This window comes from Alligator sinensis, unplaced genomic scaffold (assembly GCF_000455745.1).
Source record: "Alligator sinensis unplaced genomic scaffold, ASM45574v1 scaffold447_1, whole genome shotgun sequence".
Classification (NCBI taxonomy): domain Eukaryota; kingdom Metazoa; phylum Chordata; order Crocodylia; family Alligatoridae; genus Alligator; species Alligator sinensis.
The window spans coordinates 282560-305224 of record NW_005842123.1 but is presented as its reverse complement, the minus strand read 5'-3'; the positions used below and the strand labels follow the sequence as shown (position 1 = coordinate 305224).

General features: G+C 42.3%; 1 protein-coding gene across 4 annotated transcripts in view; it reads left to right on the top strand.

Moving 5' to 3' along the window:
* KCNC1 (potassium voltage-gated channel subfamily C member 1) overlaps positions 1-22665 on the top strand; it is a 176816-nt gene that overhangs the window by 146582 nt on the left and 7569 nt on the right. For 3 of the 4 annotated variants that reach the window (XM_006024873.2, XM_025205640.1, XM_025205639.1), the window contains exon 2: positions 8144-9077. In XM_006024873.2, the coding sequence (XP_006024935.1) occupies positions 8144-9077 (934 nt within the window). The remainder of the gene's footprint in view (positions 1-8143; positions 9078-22665) is intronic. The other variant, XM_025205638.1, reaches the window with a different exon arrangement.

Below are 22665 nucleotides of genomic sequence, written 5' to 3'. Positions count from 1 at the left end.
AGCAGGAATCATTCACATGTGCCAAGTGTCAAAGCAGATGAAAGAGCTCTGATCACTTCCTGACATTTTAACTAGGTACATGCTTTAATTATAGAAAATTTTAGCTGCTGTTGTATAACTCAATGGCACATGACATAATCTGACAAAATTCCCACTCTTTTGCCCAGGCCTTTTCAGAGCCAATGAAGTAAAGATATATATAAATATCAGAAGTAAATCTCAGAAAAAGAACCCATGGGCTAGATGATTATTTATGAATAAAAGCCTGTGATCTGATTTTCAAAGGTGCTAAGCACTTATAGCTCCTCTTGGTTTCACTGGGATTTATAGACGTTCACCATCTCTAAAATTAAAGTAGCTGTAGTGTCTGATCTTCTGTTAACCCTTGTGGTAGGAATCGGGAAATGGGGGGTTTCCTCCCTACATCTTCTTTGTCTGTATTGTGAATATGGTCACTTTCAAACAGTATTGGTTATATTTAGGGACATGGGATATTGCTTGCAGCTTGGTAAACAGGGCTCATAGACAATGGTTAATTAATATATAGGACAGTTTAAAGGAAAAAGGGCGGGGATTCTTTTCTTATTTGTACCATTTTTGGCACCAGCTGTTGATTTGCCAGCTGCTCAGTGGATGTGTCTACACATGCACATTTCCTGTGCAGTAACCAAAATTACTGTGCAGCACAGGCATGCATCTACATGTTCATGTCCATATTGTGTAGTAAATATGGTGACTTACACCAACTTGAGTGTTAATTTGTTACCTGCATCATGCAGGTATAAAATTTACAATTAGTTACCGCACATGTAGATGCCTTACAGCGCGGTAATGCAGCTAACTTTAGTCCCAAGTCAGTCCACATACAATGTTAATGTGCTTTAACACTTGCAAGCGTAGATGCCAGCCTGTTTCCACTTATTATGTAGTAAATTTAAGCCAGCGTAAATGCACATGTAGACGCGCCCAGTTATGAGCATCTAAACATCTATCTTGGAACAGGTGCAGGTGATATGGATGAAGGTCTGATCCTCATTTACATCAAGGCCTATTTAGACCTCTCTTGAAAAGTAAAAGGGCCCAGATGATATACAGTGGACTTAATGTAGTTGATAATCAGGCCCTATTATATTTAGGACCTATCTTCCCAAATGTTTTTTTCATATACAAATCCTATCACATATATCAAGATTAACCAACCAGGGACCAAATGCCCTGCACGCCACAGTAGCAGGGGCCATATGTCGACAGGTCACAAAATGACAGGCTCCCCACCCCCTCCACCCCCCAGCCAGTCTCCCCCATTGCACCATGCATCTTCACCTTCTCCCACCACTGCAGCATGTAAGTGCAGCCCCTCCTCCCTCCACACTGCTATACCGCACTCCCTGGTGTGGAGGCAGGCAGCAAAAGCTGGAAGAAGGAGGGGGAGCCTAGAGACCCGGTTTATTATTGGAGCCTAGAGACTCTGCCAAATTGATGTGGAAAGTGATGGCCCAGCAGGGGCCCAGAGGCTGCAACTTAACCCCTTGTGGGCTAGATGCAGACTGCAAGCCACCAACTGAACAGCCCTGACCTACACACAAGTGTAATACCACAGAAAAGTGAAGATGCATGATGGGGGGGGGGGCGGGTTGCTTTTGAAAAACAGCCCCTTAGATTTCAGTTGGATTTTAAAGTAACTGACTGGCAACAGGATTAGTCTGAGGGCAGTCTTTCCTAGAAACCTAAGAGAGGAGCAAGTATTTTGCTGTCCAGTGGGAAGCGGTGGGGTTATTTTGGTCACTGTATTACTGGGAGGGGGTTGGTAGTTCCTGCAATAAAGCTAATTCAAATTTAATAAAGCATGTACTTAAGCCAGGGATGGACACTATGGCAGATCCGGCCAGTGGCCGGACTCCATTTCCCATAAGCCCCTGACCGTATCGCTTTGTCCGGTGTCCACGGAGACCCCAGTAGCTGTGGTGCAGTGACAGCATGGGGCCAGGGTTTCCATGGAGACCGGCCCCAGCAGTGATGGCAGGGTGCGTGGCTGGCTAGGGAGCTGCTTCGGGGCTAGGAGCGGGGTCCAGAGCAGCATGCGGACAGCGGATCACAGCTCTGACCTGGCTCTGGACCACGATGTCAGTGCTGCAAGATCCCAGCCCCGGTCCCAGAGCAGCTCCCTGCCCAGCCGCGCACCCCCTGCCAACAGTGCTGGGCCTGGTCTCCATGGACTCTGGCCACATGCTGTTACAGTGCCGTTGCTACTGAGGTCTCCATAGAAACTGGCCTTAGCAACACAGGCAAGGGTTGCTGGGAAATGGAGTCCGCAATGGGCTGGACTTTGCCCACCCCTGGTTTAAGCCCATACTTTGCGTTTTGCCAAAGACTTAAGCATCCGCTTAACTTTCATCACTTGATTGAATCTGGGGCCAAGCACTATTGATGCCATCAGGAAGCAATAGACACAGCCATTTGCAGTCACTACTAGCAAGAGACATGACTGCTGTGGTGGTGTCTCCCATAAAACAACAAGTATATGTCATGGTTGTGGATTTAAACACTTGTCAGAATTGGTTGTTTCCTCTCTTTAATACAGCTCAGCATCTCTTCTAATGACTCTCACTGTGCAAGGAGGTCAGGCTGAGGGTTGTCCTATGCAGAACTCACTACCTTTGGGAGTTCCACCTGCATACCGAGGAGAATTGCACTTTAAGTCTGCATGAAGGGTTCCTTCATGAATCCCTTGGGAAACAATTTTATTTTAATAAAAATGTATGCAATGCGGTTCCTGTCTGTGGTTCAAAAATGTGTGTTTGTGCTGCCGGCGATCCGGACATGTCAGCATTCCTTTCAGAAGCTCTTATTCTCATGGGCCTGTGCCTCTGGGGTAGAAATTTGCTCCAGGCTGAAACACAGCAGACAGAATCTAAGCCTGGTGTGAATAATTTCCCAGTTCCTCAGTTTGTTGTTTTAATCCTCTCCAAGCTGGCGGGATGTGCAACTATATTTATACCTGTAAGTATTAACAATATTGCACACCAGCTGACTTGTGGAGTGCACTCAGAATGCCTTATTTTCTGGGGAGGATTTGGATGCCAGTGAAAGCCAACAAATGCATGCTCCGAACTGCATGCAGTAACTATACTGTCTTAGCTGAGATCTCAAAACATAATGAAAATATCAGTGAATAACAGCTCAAAACTCATTCTTTCACTCATTTGACAGATACAGATACTGAGGACCAGATATTCATCCTAGCCAAGAGGACACCTTGTATTTCAGCAGAAGCCGAAGGAGATACCAACAGTTCTAATACCTACTTCTTTTCTTCTGCTCTTCCCCACAGCCAACAATGGTCCCGGTAGTTATTGATTTAAAATGGTACATTAGGGCATTTAGTACACAGGATCTGGGAGCAATAGGTGTGGACCATAGAAGGTACTTTCAATTCTTGTAGACTTAAATGGAATATTAGATGACATGGGTAGGAAAATAGGACTAAAGTAAAGGGCGGATGTTCTTTTGGCTAAGGACTGGAATTCAGAAGGAGCTATGGTCTGTTCTTAGCTCTGCTCATGATATTGGTTAAATTTCTTATCCTCTCTGTGCCTCAATCCCCTATCTGTAAAATGGGGATATTGCTACTTCTACTGTCTTTCTGTCTCTAGTCTGTTTAGGCTATAAGTTCATTAGGCACAGTGATCACCTTTTGTTATGTGTCTGTTGGTACAATAGTTGGAGCAATAGAGACCTGCTCTCAGACGGGGGACTGTAATACAACTAGCTATGGACACTAGGGCAGATCCGGCCAGTGGCCGGACTCCATTTCCCATAAGCCCCTGACCGTATCGCTTTGTCCGGTGTCCACGGAGACCCCAGTAGCTGTGGTGCAGTGACAGCATGGGGCCAGGGTTTCCATGGAGACCGGCCCCAGCAGTGATGGCAGGGTGCGTGGCTGGCTAGGGAGCTGCTTCGGGGCTAGGAGCGGGGTCCAGAGCAGCATGCGGACAGCGGATCACAGCTCTGACCTGGCTCTGGACCACGATGTCAGTGCTGCAAGATCCCAGCCCCGGTCCCAGAGCAGCTCCCTGCCCAGCCGCGCACCCCCTGCCAACAGTGCTGGGCCTGGTCTCCATGGACTCTGGCCACATGCTGTTACAGTGCCGTTGCTACTGAGGTCTCCATAGAAACTGGCCTTAGCAACACAGGCAAGGGTTGCTGGGAAATGGAGTCCGCAATGGGCTGGACTTTGCCCACCCCTGGTTTAAGCCCATACTTTGCGTTTTGCCAAAGACTTAAGCATCCGCTTAACTTTCATCACTTGATTGAATCTGGGGCCAAGCACTATTGATGCCATCAGGAAGCAATAGACACAGCCATTTGCAGTCACTACTAGCAAGAGACATGACTGCTGTGGTGGTGTCTCCCATAAAACAACAAGTATATGTCATGGTTGTGGATTTAAACACTTGTCAGAATTGGTTGTTTCCTCTCTTTAATACAGCTCAGCATCTCTTCTAATGACTCTCACTGTGCAAGGAGGTCAGGCTGAGGGTTGTCCTATGCAGAACTCACTACCTTTGGGAGTTCCACCTGCATACCGAGGAGAATTGCACTTTAAGTCTGCATGAAGGGTTCCTTCATGAATCCCTTGGGAAACAATTTTATTTTAATAAAAATGTATGCAATGCGGTTCCTGTCTGTGGTTCAAAAATGTGTGTTTGTGCTGCCGGCGATCCGGACATGTCAGCATTCCTTTCAGAAGCTCTTATTCTCATGGGCCTGTGCCTCTGGGGTAGAAATTTGCTCCAGGCTGAAACACAGCAGACAGAATCTAAGCCTGGTGTGAATAATTTCCCAGTTCCTCAGTTTGTTGTTTTAATCCTCTCCAAGCTGGCGGGATGTGCAACTATATTTATACCTGTAAGTATTAACAATATTGCACACCAGCTGACTTGTGGAGTGCACTCAGAATGCCTTATTTTCTGGGGAGGATTTGGATGCCAGTGAAAGCCAACAAATGCATGCTCCGAACTGCATGCAGTAACTATACTGTCTTAGCTGAGATCTCAAAACATAATGAAAATATCAGTGAATAACAGCTCAAAACTCATTCTTTCACTCATTTGACAGATACAGATACTGAGGACCAGATATTCATCCTAGCCAAGAGGACACCTTGTATTTCAGCAGAAGCCGAAGGAGATACCAACAGTTCTAATACCTACTTCTTTTCTTCTGCTCTTCCCCACAGCCAACAATGGTCCCGGTAGTTATTGATTTAAAATGGTACATTAGGGCATTTAGTACACAGGATCTGGGAGCAATAGGTGTGGACCATAGAAGGTACTTTCAATTCTTGTAGACTTAAATGGAATATTAGATGACATGGGTAGGAAAATAGGACTAAAGTAAAGGGCGGATGTTCTTTTGGCTAAGGACTGGAATTCAGAAGGAGCTATGGTCTGTTCTTAGCTCTGCTCATGATATTGGTTAAATTTCTTATCCTCTCTGTGCCTCAATCCCCTATCTGTAAAATGGGGATATTGCTACTTCTACTGTCTTTCTGTCTCTAGTCTGTTTAGGCTATAAGTTCATTAGGCACAGTGATCACCTTTTGTTATGTGTCTGTTGGTACAATAGTTGGAGCAATAGAGACCTGCTCTCAGACGGGGGACTGTAATACAACTAGCACATGTTGATAATATGCCCATTCTTTGGTTCAGAATCAGAGGGTGCATCTACACGTGCACTTTACTGCAGAATAGACTAATTTGCTGCACAGTAAAGTGTAACTGTCTACATGTACAGTGGTATTAGGCTACAGTAAACTAATTAATTCTGCCATAAGGTAGTACTGTCTTACAGCAGAATGAATAACTGCAATTAAATGCAAATGTAGACACTGACACAGTTTACTTCCAGTTGGCACAGGCAGCAAGGGCCCAGACTGCTGCCTGCCACCTAACCATACAGCTCTACATTTTCAGCACACTCGTGCCCCAGGCAGCCCCTCCACTGTCCAACACTGCTACCCAGAGCCCAGGACTGACTCCCCCATGCCACCTGCCAGCCCAGACCTGCTGCATCCCAATCAAATTGCTCTGGAGTTTATTCCTTCGCATTAATTGCAAATGTAGATGCACCCACTTTTAATGTCTGTTACTCTAGGCCAGATTTTGCTCTTATTTAGAGTAGAGTCAAAGTAGTGGAGCCCCACCAAAAGCTAGCTTATCCATTACTCCTCTGGAAGCAGTTAATTTTCTTCTCTAGGGGCGCTCTACACATGCAGCCCATACTGTGCCATACACGCAGCTCACAATTATTTTTAGCAGCTACTTCACCATAGTGGAGCACTATACTGGGGGAGCATACCACTATGGCGAAGTAGCTGCTGGTCACGTGTAGATGCCCATGGACGCTGTGTCACTGTAGCACATTGCTGCAGCAATATAGCATCATGTGTAGATGCGCCCTATACAAAGAAGCACGTTGAAAGATGTGCCTGACTTCTGCTTTTTACTTTGTTTACTAACAGTGAAAGTCGAGCACAATTTTGTTCTAGTTACACACATGGAAAACACAGAGCAAACACTCTCCAATTGCCTTAGTAGCATGAAGCAGGTCAGGTCTTATTTTCAATAGGCATATTCCTTGGGCAGTTTTCTTTTAAATTATTGTATTGTAATTCCTAGATGTTAGATAAGCAGAAGAAACTAACCTTTTTAACTCATATGTTGATTATAATGCTTGCTAAAAGTAATAAAAGGACTGTACAGTGTGTTTCTCTTTTTTCAATAGTGCCTCCACTGATCCACTGCTTTTAGGCCAGAATTGAAAAGAATTCTGTGTCTCGCTTTGTCAAGGTGTGATTAAATAAGTAGCATGAACTTGAAGATGACAAACCTTGACAGTGGAATTGAAAGAGGCCCTTCCATTACTGGACAGCCTTGATATGCAACAGATAATTAGATGCATGCAAATTTGGGGAGAAGAGGCTATTTGAGTTTAGGATTTGTTTATTAATTACTAGATTAAAATGTTGACTAGGCATCAGGCAGAGAAAAAGAACTTACCCAGGACTGCAGATTTTGAGTCTGTTTCTCCATTCAATTACCTTGTAAATGAGTAGTATCTTCTTTGAGACTGTGCTAAGTCTAGGGAAAGTGAGGGCTGAAGTAGAAAACAAGTGCTTAAATCCCCAGTGGTCTTGGGGGCTGTTACCTCCTTCACTGTGACAACAACAACTGCAAAATAACACCAGGGCTTTGAAAAGAGTAATGGTTCTCAAGTGCATTCTTACATTTTGATAGGAATCTAGTTAGAGGATCAGGAGGTAAATGACTGCTGTTCCATTGAAGCTTCCCTCTGAGGAGCTGATCCTCAATACCATTCTCTTAGCTTTGAGGAAGGCTTATAATAGGGGGCTGAGGACTTTAATAATGAAGAACATTCCTATAGAAGGTGCTGACATTCCTCTATGTTTTGCTGACTCTGGTGAGATGGTGTAATGCTCTAACACAAATGAAAACAAATACAACATTGCTTTGCAATGTTAAATAATTCCCTCTATTACAGCCCTCCAGAGGCCATCATTACAATATCAGTAATTGCCAGCTGTTAGTTGGTCTGCAATACTACTGCTTCCCCTATACCGGGAACAGAAAATAGGTATTAAACATCAGGTGGAAGACTGTAGTAACTGTTAGCAACTGCTGACTTTTTAATGGTAACAGTTCTATAACTTGTACTGTAGAACAAGTGAATTCTGAGATCGAATAGGTCTTTTCTAGCTCTAGCCTCACCCAGCCCTGAGGACCAGACATCCATACTGGGTGGTGTTCAGACTTCCCTTCAACTTTAAGTACTACGGAAGTCCAGGGGACTCAAAAGAGTACCTAGATATAAGCATGTGCTGAATTGATATCCTGTATCAGAATGGACTTAAGTATGGGTTAAAAAATGTACTGTATTAGAACCTGAGTGGCTATCTTCTCAACCAAAGTTTAACACCTTAAATCCAGAGGCTTAAGGCAATGGAACTGCTAACATGTTCACCTACCACATCTCTTCACAGCTTCCCCTGTGTGCTTCAGGATCAGGTCCCTTATGGCAAATGTATCGTTTTAACATTTCTCTTGTGTTTTTCTTCCCGCAGTATGTGGCATTTGCCTCCCTCTTCTTCATTCTGGTCTCCATCACCACTTTTTGCCTCGAGACCCATGAGAGATTTAACCCCATCGTGAACAAGACAGAAACCGAATTCATTGGAAACGACACCCAGATCCGACACTACAGGGAAGCAGAAACTGAGGCCTTTCTGACCTACATTGAAGGTGTCTGTGTGGTCTGGTTTACATTTGAGTTCCTAATGAGGGTGACGTTCTGCCCAAACAAGGTGGAATTTATCAAAAACTCTTTGAACATCATTGACTTTGTGGCCATTCTGCCTTTCTATTTGGAGGTTGGACTAAGTGGCCTGTCTTCCAAAGCTGCTAAGGATGTCTTGGGCTTCCTACGAGTAGTCCGTTTCGTGCGAATTCTACGAATTTTCAAGCTGACTCGCCATTTCGTGGGGTTGCGGGTCCTGGGACATACCCTCCGTGCCAGCACAAATGAATTCTTGCTGCTCATCATATTTTTGGCATTGGGCGTCTTAATCTTTGCCACGATGATCTACTATGCTGAGAGAATAGGTGCTAAACCCAATGATCCTAGTGCCAGTGAACACACACACTTTAAAAATATCCCCATCGGCTTCTGGTGGGCTGTTGTCACCATGACTACCCTGGGCTACGGAGACATGTATCCTCAGACTTGGTCAGGCATGCTGGTGGGGGCTCTCTGTGCTCTTGCAGGCGTGCTGACCATTGCCATGCCTGTCCCCGTCATTGTGAACAATTTTGGAATGTATTACTCCTTAGCTATGGCTAAGCAGAAGCTACCAAAGAAAAAAAAGAAGCATATCCCGAGGCCACCCCAGCTGGGATCCCCCAATTATTGTAAATCTGTCGTAAACTCTCCACACCACAGTACTCAGAGCGACACATGCCCACTGGCCCAAGAAGAAATTTTAGAAATTAACAGAGCAGGTAGGAAACCTCTTAGAGGAATGTCCATCTGACCTTTAACCTCCACCCCTTGTAGAGATTTAAGATTCAGTCAGACTGCTTTCTTAGAGCAATGGGTAGCACATTTATCCATTATAGTCCCACCACCACACATTGAATAATGTGTGTGAAGTCTAGGTTGCAGGGACAAATGATACAGGGGAGGCTGAGCAGCAAAATTAAGGATGACAGCATGCTCTAAGGAGCCAAAACTTTGGTTCTGGTTAAGGGTATATAGATTTCAAGATTATTTTGAAGAGGAATTGCATTTAGTAGAAGAATTTTTAGTCTTCTGCAGCTGTGTTGCTGGACTGTATAATGCATCACAGAGGCTCCTCAGATCTGAATGCTTCCTTGTGGAGTAGGAGCCAAGTATGCAGCGATTACTGAGATTTTTGACAAATCAGATTGGGGGGGGGAAAAAACTAGATGTTTTTTCATGTGTTCCCAGCTGTGACCTTTCAGCTGTTTTGGAGTGCCAGATATTGTTCATCTGATTAAAGAAACTGGGTACCTAGTAAGTTGAAGGGACAATTACAGAAACATACATATTCACAAGGCAATCCCGTCTCCTTCAGATGATTAACTGCCAAGTAGAATGATAGCTCAATTTTTTTGACACTAGCACAAAATGATTCAGAAGGAGACAAGTCTAGATGTAAGGATGTTTATTCCATAGCATGCAAACCAACCCATTTTATAATGTTCCACAAGAGTTTAGCATTTAGAGTCATGAGGAGTTTTGAACTACAGCAGCTAAGACCATATGCTGTTCTTGAAAGTGTGGGTTGATGCTCTCTCAACCCCTAGCAGTAAAAGTTGGCTAAAAAAGGCATAGGACTGGTCATTATTGGCAGATTTGTACTAAATAGCAATGAGTGCTAATGCCATGATAGGTATTCTTTTTTTTAATTACATCAGTTCACGTCAGCAACAGGCAAAGAACCCAACCAGAGTAAAAAGTAATTTCATACTATTTCCATTGGGGGAAGAGGAGGTAGAAGAATACTAGTCACCATGGAATATATTATAATATCCCTTGGCTAGTGGTTAATTATGGGAATATCTCAGTTTTATGAGAATCCTCATACAGCACAAAGTTACAACACTCCAATCTGATTATTTCAACCCTATAATCTACCTCTACCCATGGAATATCACCATTTATTCTATGGAGATGGTGGTTTCAAAGTAAATAATCACACTGAAAACAATACTGTCACCATTTGGCAGAGGTTCCAACAACATTCCTCCATAGAAAGGTTTTTTTTCCAGCTTATTATAAAATACTCCTATGTGTTATATTAGGTAGAACAGGTGACCAAACAAGTGATTCTTACTAACCTTTAGTCACAAGCGACATTTTGAAAGAGGTAGTTTGTATCTATGATGGTCTTGTGCTGTTCTCATTTCTTACTTTGAAGAAAATTCTAATACGTCACTCCTGGTGAGTGAGATATTCTTTCTCCATCTCATAGCCATGCATGTTGATGTCATTGAAAGAAACACAAAGGAAGCAAGGTTTTCCTTTGTGTCTGACTTCACCAATATCAGCACTAATTTCTGAGAGGTGAGGGGCAATGGAAATTTCCTTTTTTTTTCCTTTTGTTGAACTATCTAAAAACCCATTCAGATGTTTGGAATGGATGATTGGCAAAGAGTTTTCATGTTTGCTTTTTCTTTGAAGATTCTTCCATTGTATCAGGTTGACCACTATCCATGCGATAGACTGTCTCTTTACTATCGTAGCCTTTGGGCATACGCGCATAGTTTTATCATCCATTCCCCTCAGGTTGCAAATGCTTATTCACAAAGTCATTTCCAAGCAAGTTAGTAGCTTCATCATGAGTAGAGACTTTTGTGGCTCTAGAAATTGAGAGGAATAGAGGGTGGTAACAAAGTGGTACATCGCATACCTTGATTGCCATCCAATTGCCCATCTGTAAAGTGAACAGAGAAATGCAGTGCTTTAGCAGAGAGCTAGAGATTAAATTCCTACCTGGAAGTTCCTTACTTTATTAAGTTCCTCCAATGGCATGTCCTGGTCCTCTGTGGGAACTGGAAGACCAAGAACTCTATGAGTTCCAACTCAACTCTGCACTGGTATCCTGAGAATACATGTAACTTTGGTTCAATGTGGAACTGGTTTGTCATCCTGAGTGCTCTAAAATATGCTGTTGCTGCAGTACGTATGAAGTATTGCAAATGACAGCAAATGATCTATTTCTGCAATAATTAATTAAAAGAGACTATTTTTATATATGTATATACACACACACGTATATTTTTCAGCAGTACCACAACACGCTTGTATTTCAGCTGGTGAAGGTAGGCTCAGTAACCACCGTTACTGTAGTTCTGATTCTAATAATCATTATGCACTGCTGCTAGCCAATATATTAGCCTTATGTTTTAGCTTCATACAAACAAAGGTGTATCCTGTGTAAGAAAGAATCAGAAGTGAACTGTTAAAAGACAGATTTGCACAACTTTGTCTCTAAATTCGAAGGGCCACCAAGTTAATCCATCCTGATACTCACATCTTTACTATTGCATATTCATGGGTATGTAAAACTAGGGCCTCAGCATTACATGGACATCAAGGATGTGCAAATAATAAAAGTTCTCTGTGCTATAAAATCTGAATCAGCCACACTGGCTAGTTACAGATAACTGATTAACTTTCTATTAGAAACCAATAATAGGTTGCTCTGTTCCAATATCTCTAGAATAATATCCAACTCAATCAAAATATTTTCCCTTTAATTTTTAAATCATAAATTCCAGTGCAGAAATTTGTAGGATATATAAGGATATAACAGGACTCTAGCAGTCTTTAAAGTGTAAAATATTTAGATGCTTGTAAGAGATATCACATGAAGCTATCTATTCCATTTTTATCTTATAGCAATGCACTTTAAAACTCATAAAATGGCAGACAAAGCAAAAGGATTCCACTTCTACAGCACTTTTATTGCCAGATTCAGTAGCATATGCTGAGTGAAATGCTATTCTTCATCTCATGTGTGAAAACTCTGAAGTGAACCAAAGTCCACAGACAGTTCCGCACAGCCAGATTCTGGTGCCTTTGCTCAGACTGTGTAGGACTGTTCTCCAAAAGAATTTGCAGTGACTATCTACAGCACAACTTAGCCCTTTAACTATGGCACCTTTGTGCAACGAGATGCATTTTTGGACATTTGTGGTCTTGGTCTTCCTTGTACACACAAACAGACTCTGTTGGACCAGAATTAATTACACATTTTAAAAAGTGTTGGGGGAAATTGTGAACATTGCTATAACTGTCCCTCATTTTCTGACTAGCTCCAGTGGGAAGGACTATTGATTTAGCTGGGAGAGAGGCCATGAAGAATTACTCAGTTCTGGTGTAGCACATTCAGGTGTTTGGTTAAAAATTTAACTACAAGGTTGTCATTCCGCCCTGGACCCAAGCACAGAAAAGAGGGAATTGTCCCACAACTGGCCATGGCTCCTTGATTCTCAGTAGCTCAGTCCCACTAAAGGGATAACTTTAATCAATATCACCCATGCAAAGTGGACCTTAGACCAATGAAGAATTGAGTGTAGCAGAGACCATGCCCATGCGGCCATGCTAGCCTTTCCTGCAACAGCTCCTCCCCTTCCTTTCCCTTAAGTTGCTGGCGGGGAAGGGACTGTCTGAGGCACACAAGTTGGTGAATTCACCGCAGGAAGCAGCAGACCCACTACTACCATCTTGACACCACCAAGGCTTCCCCTGCACAGGGGACTAATCCAACATCAATCTCCAGCCATTATAACTTCACTGTGTGCTGCTTATGTAACAATTACTTACTGGTCTTGGAAAATTAAATAGCTGGTCCCAAAATGATACCAAGAAGCAAGTTTCACCGGCAAACTGTAAAACTCCTTGCAACGTAGGCCTAGTATATCCTGTACACCAATGAGGGCCAATCTTTTTGGCAGGTGGGCCACAACCTACCCCCACATCCTCCCTGAGTGCCACTCTGATCCCATTCTTCTGCCTGGTCTGCTGCTCTGCTTTCTGCATCCTGCCCTGTGCTCCCTGCCTGATCCGCTTCTCTGCTTCCTCCCAAATCTGCTGCTGTCCTGCCTATCCCCTCCCTGATCTGCTGTGTGCCACACAGAGACTGCCTGTGCTATTTGCAACACATGAGTCACAGGTTGGCCACCCCTGCTATAGACAAATTGGACATACCTGCCTACTCCTTAAAACACATCCTTACATATCCAGCCTCTGTCTCCACTGATTCAGTGCATATTACTATTATTGGATAGAAGCTTCAGTCAAACTCATAGTCCCATTCTACTGTATGCGCTAAGAGACCACCCTTCTCTCTAAGAGAAGAGAGATAAATGGTAGGGGGAAGGAAGAACCCTTATCCCCATTTGACACATTTGTCTGGGGAAACGTAGAGTGTTGTGCCCAGAGTCAGACATGTCATTCAACCTAAGACCAGAAAGTTTTGCTCAAGAATTTAAGTTTCAAGTTTCTGACAGAGCTCCAAACCAACTCATCAAACCTTTTGGGGGGATTTCTTTAAGAAAGGAAATACTCTCATTTATTAGCTTCTATGAGCCTTTTGTTCACCTGAGGGGTGTGACTGGCTTCATGTTTACATCCTTTTATATTCATAGGAAGAGGTAGATGTTGTATATTACTGTTCAAACTACAATGGTGGTCTAGAATATTAGTGGAATCCATAACTTATCTTGATGTCTCTAGTGTTTCCTGCATTTTGATACCAAGAAGCAGCTATATTACACTCAGACAGAAGAGTGCGCATAAAATACATAATAAAAAAGCAATTGAGTTATTCTTGCTTCCTGTGCAGAGATCTGCATTTCCTACATCTTAGATGTCCCTATACATACATACCATTTGAAAGTATATGCCATTGCAGTGACTATGGCTTTAATGCTGCTGAGATGAGGATTCCTTTCTTCTCCCAGCCCTTTCTGTCTGGAGCCTTTCTAGAGTTATGCTCTGGTTATAGACTATCCATGTATATCTCTGAATACTTTCCTGGCAGTACTCGAGATGATGAAAGCTAAATTCTCTACCTAATGCATAGCTTGGGAAACCAGGCTGCCACTGGTAACAATTTGGGGAAGAGATTACAAGTCCCCAAAAAGAAGAACCCCCCCCCCCCCCACACACACACACACACTCCAGAACCAACGATTCAGCAGCTTTTCCAGTTGTTACACCCAGCCGCTAAATGAGAGACTTGCCAAAAACTACTCTGAAATCTTCCAAGTCTGCATAGAACCAAAGGTTCTCATTGAGGCCTGGTCTTCATGACAAAGCATCAGACAATCTTCTTTTGGCACAAGTTATGCCTTCTCAACGGGGCTTGACTTCCAAAATCATCCTGGCATAAGCCTGATACAGGGTTTTACTGCTTCAAAGGCATTCCATGATCAAGAGCAATGGAGCAAGATGTGACCCTAAGAATTAGTTACTTAATTGTAACCTGTTTACACATAGCTGCTCTCCAGTCAAGGACAGATTTGTGACCATCTCTGGGCTCTGATTCATTTTTACCAGTGGGAATTGTTTCTCTTATACACAAAAGGCTGCATTTTTCCTCCTTCCCTCATCCCTTCCCCCCATGTAAGACAACTAACCTGTGCTTCAAAACAAACTGCTTCTGACTTTCAGGTATGATGAGCACTGCACTTTCAGCCACCTCTGGCTGAAGACGCAGTGGATCTTGCAAGTACTCAACAATTCTGGAAATCAGCCCCTTTATCCCTTCAGTTCATTGTAGCTGGTAATCTGAAGTAGTTTTGGGGCAAGTGACATGAATTTATTGCTAAATATATGTAGATACCATGGTGGCTATGGAAACTACATGTTTGCCTTGTAGGAAACACTATGGTCTTTTCAAAATAGCACTTACTTTATCAAAAGAAGACTCTCAATTACTTGTAGTAGCACTAATGTTTCTATTCTTTTTTGTAGGCTCCCCAGCAAGCAAAAAGCTGAGTAGCTCTGATTCAATCCCCTACAGAAGGCAGCAGTACTTATATTAGACTCGATAAAACATTTGATTAGAACACAGTTAGGAAGGGCAACTGGGAGAAGGCTTCCTCAGCCCTCCATTCTCTCGTTGAATTGTAAATGACATGTCTAGTCTTTCAAATTCAAAAGCTAGTTAATAATTCATGATCCCAAATAGCAGATCTGAATACTTATAGACAACAATATAATCGTCATCTGGGTGTCACCAGAGATTGAAACTGGGGCCTCCAGAGCTGAAGCATGAACTCCACCAGATTGAAATAAAAGGATTAAGTCTCCATTTCTGGCTTAGGGTGCTGTAGTCTCTTATCCTCTATGGAGCATGCACAGAGTGTATTTTATGATACACATTGAACAGTAGGTTGCAGTAATGCCTCCTGAACTTTCCATTGTGTAGTAATTCATCTATGGTCTGACTTCCTGTCAAGATACTGTATGTGGGTCAGTGCTTGAACTATGGCACGTATTTCATTTAGAATTTTTGATGACTATAAATTTTGCCTGCCATACAGAAATCATGAATGGAAAAAAGAGCTTTCGTTCTCCTAACTGATAGCTGACATCTAAGTCAAGCTGACAGGGGCTAAAAGTTTTTGCTAGGCAGTGGCTAGTTGGAGGTTGAAGTTTTATGTGAAACAAGCCATTGGTCCTAGTCTAGAGATGAATTCAGTGGCATGAAGTGGTGTGTTCACACTCCCTTCAAATGTATAGTGCACCCCAATTTTAAAAATCCTAGATCCACTCTTGGCCCAGTCTATAGTGAAGGAGTTGACAAGGACCCAGACCAGAGGTACCCAAGTCAGCAATCCCTGTTGTATGGGCAAGTATGACATGGAGACAGAACCATTTTTTCATCCCCAGAGGAGCCTCTGTAGTTCTGGTACTGTGTGGAATATACAGACAACTACTCCACCTTGTATGTACCATTCCTTTTTGGTCTCTAAAGCAGCCAGCTCGGCATGTTTCACAGGCACTAAATATGAAACCTTTGCTTCTTGTGTGGCTTTAGTCACCAGGGCAGATCTTCCACTAGTATAAACTGATACAGCTCCTTTGAGCTTGATTTATACAAGCTGAAGGGCCAGCCTGTAGACTAGTTGCCAAATAGATTTGCATTAATAATCTTATTTAGAATTTTCATTACTTAACAAAAGAATCCACAAAACATCACAGGTTGGGAAGTATTATAACCATTTTACAGATGGGAAAACTGACACCCAAACACTTAACTATCTGTCTGGGAAGCTGACTTTGTAGCACCCCTCCAGCACAAAGCAGCCAGCTCTTTAAAGCTTCCTTGCACCCAGGGGAATCTGAGCATTGTTTGTCTGGACCACAGAAGTTAGATAATTTGCAAACTTTGACAAAATGATTGGAAACAAAGACTTGAATTCAGGCTATTTTTAATCCTCTGACCTTATATTTGATGTGGACTCCATCCAACCCTTTCTCTATCTCAGAGATTCTCAACCAGAGTGCTGTGGCATCCTGGGGTGCCTTTGAAATCCTCTCAAGGGTGCCGTGAGGTGCCATACAAAGTTAGCACTCTTACGTGTGCAAACATGATCCACAAGATAAACCCAGAGATCTCAAATAGGAATCCATAGTGTTAAAAATATTTTGACCTCTTACGGTCTTTCTCAGTTCTTTGCAACAGAAGAATGGCTTTGTTATTTTTCTGTAGTCGAAAGAGTGAAAACTAAAGGCTCTTATACACATGCAGGGAGGATGTTCCAACATGCTATAATTACAGTGCATCGAAGCAGACGCAATTGATTGAGTATGCTGGAAAGTGGAGTCTGAGTCTGCTGGAATTACCAGGCTCTGGCAGACTCCAGTATCATGTGTATTGGCATACCTGTGCTGAAAAATGGTGTCAAGGCACTTTGAACTAAAGCTCATTTATTGAGCTTTAGTTCAAACCACTCCACCACCATTTTTCAGCATGGGGATGCTGATACACCTGACTCTCTGGGCACTTTTAATTAGCATGGCTCTCAGTCTCACAGCTGCACTAATGGAAGCACCCCTCCCCCCACCCCCACCTCCCATGAGTATGCCTATAAGTGCCCTAAGAATTGGCATTTTCTGAAGGGTGCCTCAAGTCTATCAAGGGGTACATGCGGTATAAAAAGGTTGGGAACCACTTCTAAGAAAACTTGTTTTTGCAAAATAATCACAGGCCAGAAATAAGTAGCAGTTTACCCATTTCTGCTCCCATTGCTCTTCGTGTTCATCCATGTGCCATGTATCGCATGCATTCCATATCCTACAGATCATCATACTGAATTTTTTATTCTTTGAATCTAAACTAGATTAAGTTTGGTGCTATATGGAACCAATACCGTAATAAATGGATCACTTGACTATGCTTATGCACTTTACTGTTCCCAAATATCAGACCTACCCAATAATCTACTACATTGTATGGGACCACTGTAATTTTAATTTGACCCACAAAAGTCTGGGATCAGTCTGAGTGAGGTTACAGCATTGTCAGAGCATCTCTAGCATGGACTGTGGTGTACGTTTTTAGAAGGCAGCACTTCCATGAGCGATATGTCTCAGCACTCCATCACACACCCTTCCAGTGGTATTTATAGAGGAAAAAGCTTTTGATTTACTTACATGGAGCTCCATATATACTAACAGTCAGGAAACCAACATGCTGTCACCTCACTTCATGAAGTAGAGCCTTTCAGAGGCAACATCCTTTGGGAGTGATGTCACAGAATGTTGGCCAACCAGGGTTGTAAGAGGTGGTCACCTTAATCACAGAAGTACCATTATTGGGCAACAACACTTCCTGGAAGGATCCAGCTCAGCATGGTGGTGAGTAAATATTCAGAGGTAGGTTGGGTTTGAGGGCTTCTAGATATTCCTCTAGTATACTAAGTTTTGCTCTTATTTGTGCCAGTGTAAAGTCCATTATGTAATATCTACTCAAAATATAATAAGGAGTTTGAAACGTATAGTAATATAAGGATTGGGTTTTTCTTAAAGATACCGATGGCTGACAAATCTTGGGGTAGCTAAAAATAACTGTATTGCTGTGTAGGAACAAATGAATTCTTTTCATGTTCTTCATGTTCTCTCTCTCTCTTTCTCTTTCACTTTGTTTGTTAACATTTACTTGTTACTACTGTATGTTGCTTGCAACTTGTATATGTTACAGACTGTCACATTTTACTGTCTGAAGTTTTTCTCCAATTCTCATCCACCTGGCACCTTACTGGGCAGCAGAGGAGGGCAGCAGAGGAGGTTGCCAGTTACTATATACTTCTTTAAATGCAAAACAGCAACGAATGCCATAGACTATAGGTAACTCCATTGAGGTTGTGACACAAAACCTGACACAAAAGCAGGTGTTAATGCAAAGAGTAAGTACAAGCTATGACAAAGCATATCTAGCTAAATAGCTACTTTTCTTTTTTTTCAGATAATCTGCATCTGTCAAGCAGAACATTTTCCAAATACATTAACTTCTGCTGTTTTAAAGATTAGGGATTTCCTTATTAAATCATAAGAGCTCATTTTCAAAGACTTAAATACATATTCTTCATGCTGTCCTTACATCCATACTCTACCAGCCAAAATGTCACCATTTTGTCATCTGTTGTCTGTGGGTTTTTAAAAATTTTTTCCCTATAATTCTTTCTATAATTTAATATTGCTATATTCCTTTTACTCAAAAGGATCTGATTTAACAACACAGACAAGGAACTATGCCTGGTATCCATGTTCTGAAACCTACATAAGGCCCTTGAGTCCATAAAAATTGATTTCTGTAGCTTAATATGATCTAGTGTACAAGCCAAATGGCTATTTTGCTGAATCGGGTCCTGACCGAGGTCTTTTGTTAAGCTCTTCCCAAATGATCCACGCACTACTTTAGAAGGAGTGATATAAAAAAGCTGATGGCTATTTTTTGTGCTTGTTCTGTAGAGGAACAGTATCAAGTTTATTACTTTTAATCTCATTCTTAATTGTCAGTGAAGTATATTATTATTTCAGAAGTCAGAATTGCCTAGACACTAATGCCACAAGGTCATAATGTTAACAATTTGCAGTTTATTCCCATATCTGCATATTCTGTGGTACAGACTGAGCCTCCCAAAACCGTGAGAGAACAGCAGAGTTCACTGGGTGGCCACAGCCAAACGGAAAATGAATGATTTATATTGGCAGGATTGATGGTTGCCCAGTGAATACTAACAGGAAATAAAATCACCAAAGAGAAATGATCTGATTACAAGACTGGGATCTGTACTGAAAATTGACACACAGGAGTAAGGACCTGAGCTATGGGCCATTCATTATCTCCACCCTCTATACTGGGAAAGAAAGAATGGGATAAGGTCAATAGGCTTTCCTGATACTGAGCAGCTCCCAGGATTTGATTGCCTTTGAGATCTGAATTCACCATTTATACCCAAAATGGTCCCATTTGTTGTCCAGAGTGTAGAGAACTAAATATTCTCCCCCCATGCCCCCGCCCAAACCACAGCAGCCTCAGGGCCACTCTAATTTGCACTCAACCACCTATGACCTTGAAGCTGAGAAAAGATGGAATAGCTGCACCCTGCCTCCTGGCCAGGACCCAGTGCTGGTGATGCAACAGGTGGGATAGAGAGCCACCACACCAGATGTCTGTGATCAAGAGAATCCCTCCACATCTAGAGAGTTAAAAATATTTTTATAATGGCAGGGTGGGATAAATGCGTCATAACATAACAGAAAAATGAGACCAGTTCTTTTTTTCTGGCACAGAACATCAACTAAATTACCTTCTCTGTTGCAATAGTGTGGAATGGCTAGATGCTGATCAGCTGTGTCCTCATTGAGGACTTCAGGCAGTACTCCCCTAAGAGTTACTACATGATGGAAGCAGAGCAGAACTGCAGGAGCTGAAGATGGGGAACACTACTTGGTTGTAAATTGACAGACAAAAAGCATTTTGTGTGCATTTTAGTCTGCACCTTGTGTAGGCTTTAACTGTGTCTGGGTAACATGAGGATTGATGTCAAGGGAGGCTGTAGTTGCAGGGTGGGGTTCTGGTCAAAAACAGATTGATGAACCAGCCTCTGCAGATTTGTCTTGTAAGGGTAACAAAGCTGGGCTCCAGGTTTCCATTAGCCAGGGCAGATCCATGCAATCCTCTTTCAAGGCATTATGCCCTCCCTGCAATCATCTCCTCCCCAACTTCATGCCCTTGAACTCCATTTCTTACCTTAGATGTCTCCTTGCTGCTTCCTCCTGGGTCTTTTTAGGGTGTCAAATGATTGCTTCCCCAGCAGTATGTAAGGAGGTGAGGTCCCCAGTGTGAACTCTTGTTCTCTTCAGTCTTTAAACACGGGCTTGTTGAAAGCTCATCTCCAGTAGCTGAGCAGAGCAAACAGTCCCATGTCTTCTGGCAACTTCCTCTCTGGCCTAGGTCTGAAGTGGCTCCAAACTCCTTTGCAGAGTAGCAAGTGAACTTCTTGTGGCAGTGATGATACAACCACACTCTGGAAAACATACCATATATATCCAGCATGCAGAGTTTCCCTGGATATCATACTAAGATTACAGGGCATCTCTCATAACCCCCATTTCACTTGAGGTGGCTATGGCTTCTCATTGCATCACTGGTTGCAGAGATAGAACATTCAGTCCCATAGAAAATCCATTGAAGTTTGAAGCATGGAGTGATCCACACTGAATGCCTTTCAAGCCTTCCAACCCCAGAGACACAGCTGTTGAATGAACAGCCATTTCACAATTCTGAAGGCAAGGATGGCCCACCACATGCAAAGCCTAGTGGCTATTATTAGTTTGTATCATGATATTTGGGTTCTTAAATCTAATTTTTACTTGGGAAGATCTTTGGCATTTTCATGGTAGTGTTCTGAAAGGTTGGGGGGGCGCAAAAAAAAATTAAAAATCCAAACAAACCGATAATTATGACAAATAATGAAACAAACTTCTATCTCTAAGATCTATGGGTATTTCTTCCAGCTTCTCAGCCAAACACTTGTGCACTGAAGTTACATAAGCATTTGAGGTAGTATCCTCTAAGGGTAGAGAGCTGACCTCTTGTGTGTCCCTGGGAAGTCACTTTGCCACTCTGTGCCTTAGTCTCTACCTGTAAAATGGGAATAATAGTATTTCCTTTCCCTTGTAAATCAGTTCGAGATCTCAAGAAGAATACCTTAAAAGCCTGTTCTAAATTTAGCTAGAGGCGAGCAGTTTTCAATCCATTTTTCAATTCAGCTTAAGCAGTTTTGGCGGTTTTTAGGGTTCATTCAAACCCAAAGTCAATCTCAGGGTGTGTGGCACATGAACAAGTTATCACAAATTAAAATAAGATATGGTTTTTCTGCATATTAGATGCTCTGCAATAGCTGCCAATATGTATGCTATTCCTAGCAGATAAAGGTTAATTCATGACAGTATATTCCTCTGTCATCAAGGGTTAAGCTACCACTGGCTTTAATTTACTGCAGGGTAATTTACCCACAATGGTAATAGAGGCAGTTACTGTGGACCAGCTGCTGCACAGTTAACCCATGCCCCATTTTCCCTTGTAACCAGTTTGTGAGCCCATACCCCACAACAATATAAGCCTTTGCAAAGAAACTTAAGAAAAAAATATTCAAGACACCTGCAAACATAATTAGCAGTTTAGGTGTGAAGTTCTACAGGCTCTGATTTACTAAGTAAATCAATAACCTATTGCAATTATTAATTTACCTAAAAGGCCGTAACAATAAGTTCTGAAAGTGCTTCAAGTTCTGTTTGGGACCAGTGCAGGGGTCTGTTCACATAACAAGTGAAATCTGGCATGAACCGTAGGAAAAGATTTTAAGAACAACAGAAGTCATGAACATGATTTTTATTCCACATATTGCTGCTTCTTTTTACCTACATTGAAGAAAAAGCAGAAGAAAGTTTAGCAGAAAAAGCTTAGCTGGACCCCTTTGGGTTTATCTTCAGTGTGGACTCACATCCAACCTCTTAATGTTTGGACTTGACTGAACATTAACCTGAAGGCATTCATTCTTTCGCTGCTCAGAAGAGCTATGACTGTCAGTCACTTATGAAATTTGATATTTTGAGGCTTTAAAGAAACCTAGATTTGTGGCCTAAAAGATCACAGTGTCTCCGTTACAGCAAATTTTAAACTGTCAGGGAACTTCTTAATAACAGTGAGGGACTACTGAATTATTATCCCTTCAAAGTAGTTACTACTCTGCTTGGAATCAATAACTTACAGCATTTCTGAGGACACATTCAAAAAAATCCACTAATCGCACATAGAAATGTGACAAAATTAATAGTGAGCAACAGCCATAATCATCAGTCATGTCTCTGAGGCCTGCATAAATTGAGTTTTAGTTCTAGTGTTGGGGTGATCTTGTAGCTGTAGCCCAGGAAATATGCAAGAGGCAAGGATATTTTGGGGGCTATCTTTTATTGGAACAATTACATGGTTGGAAGAAATTTCCAACAAGCTGTGGAGCAAAAAATGCTTTTCTTGAG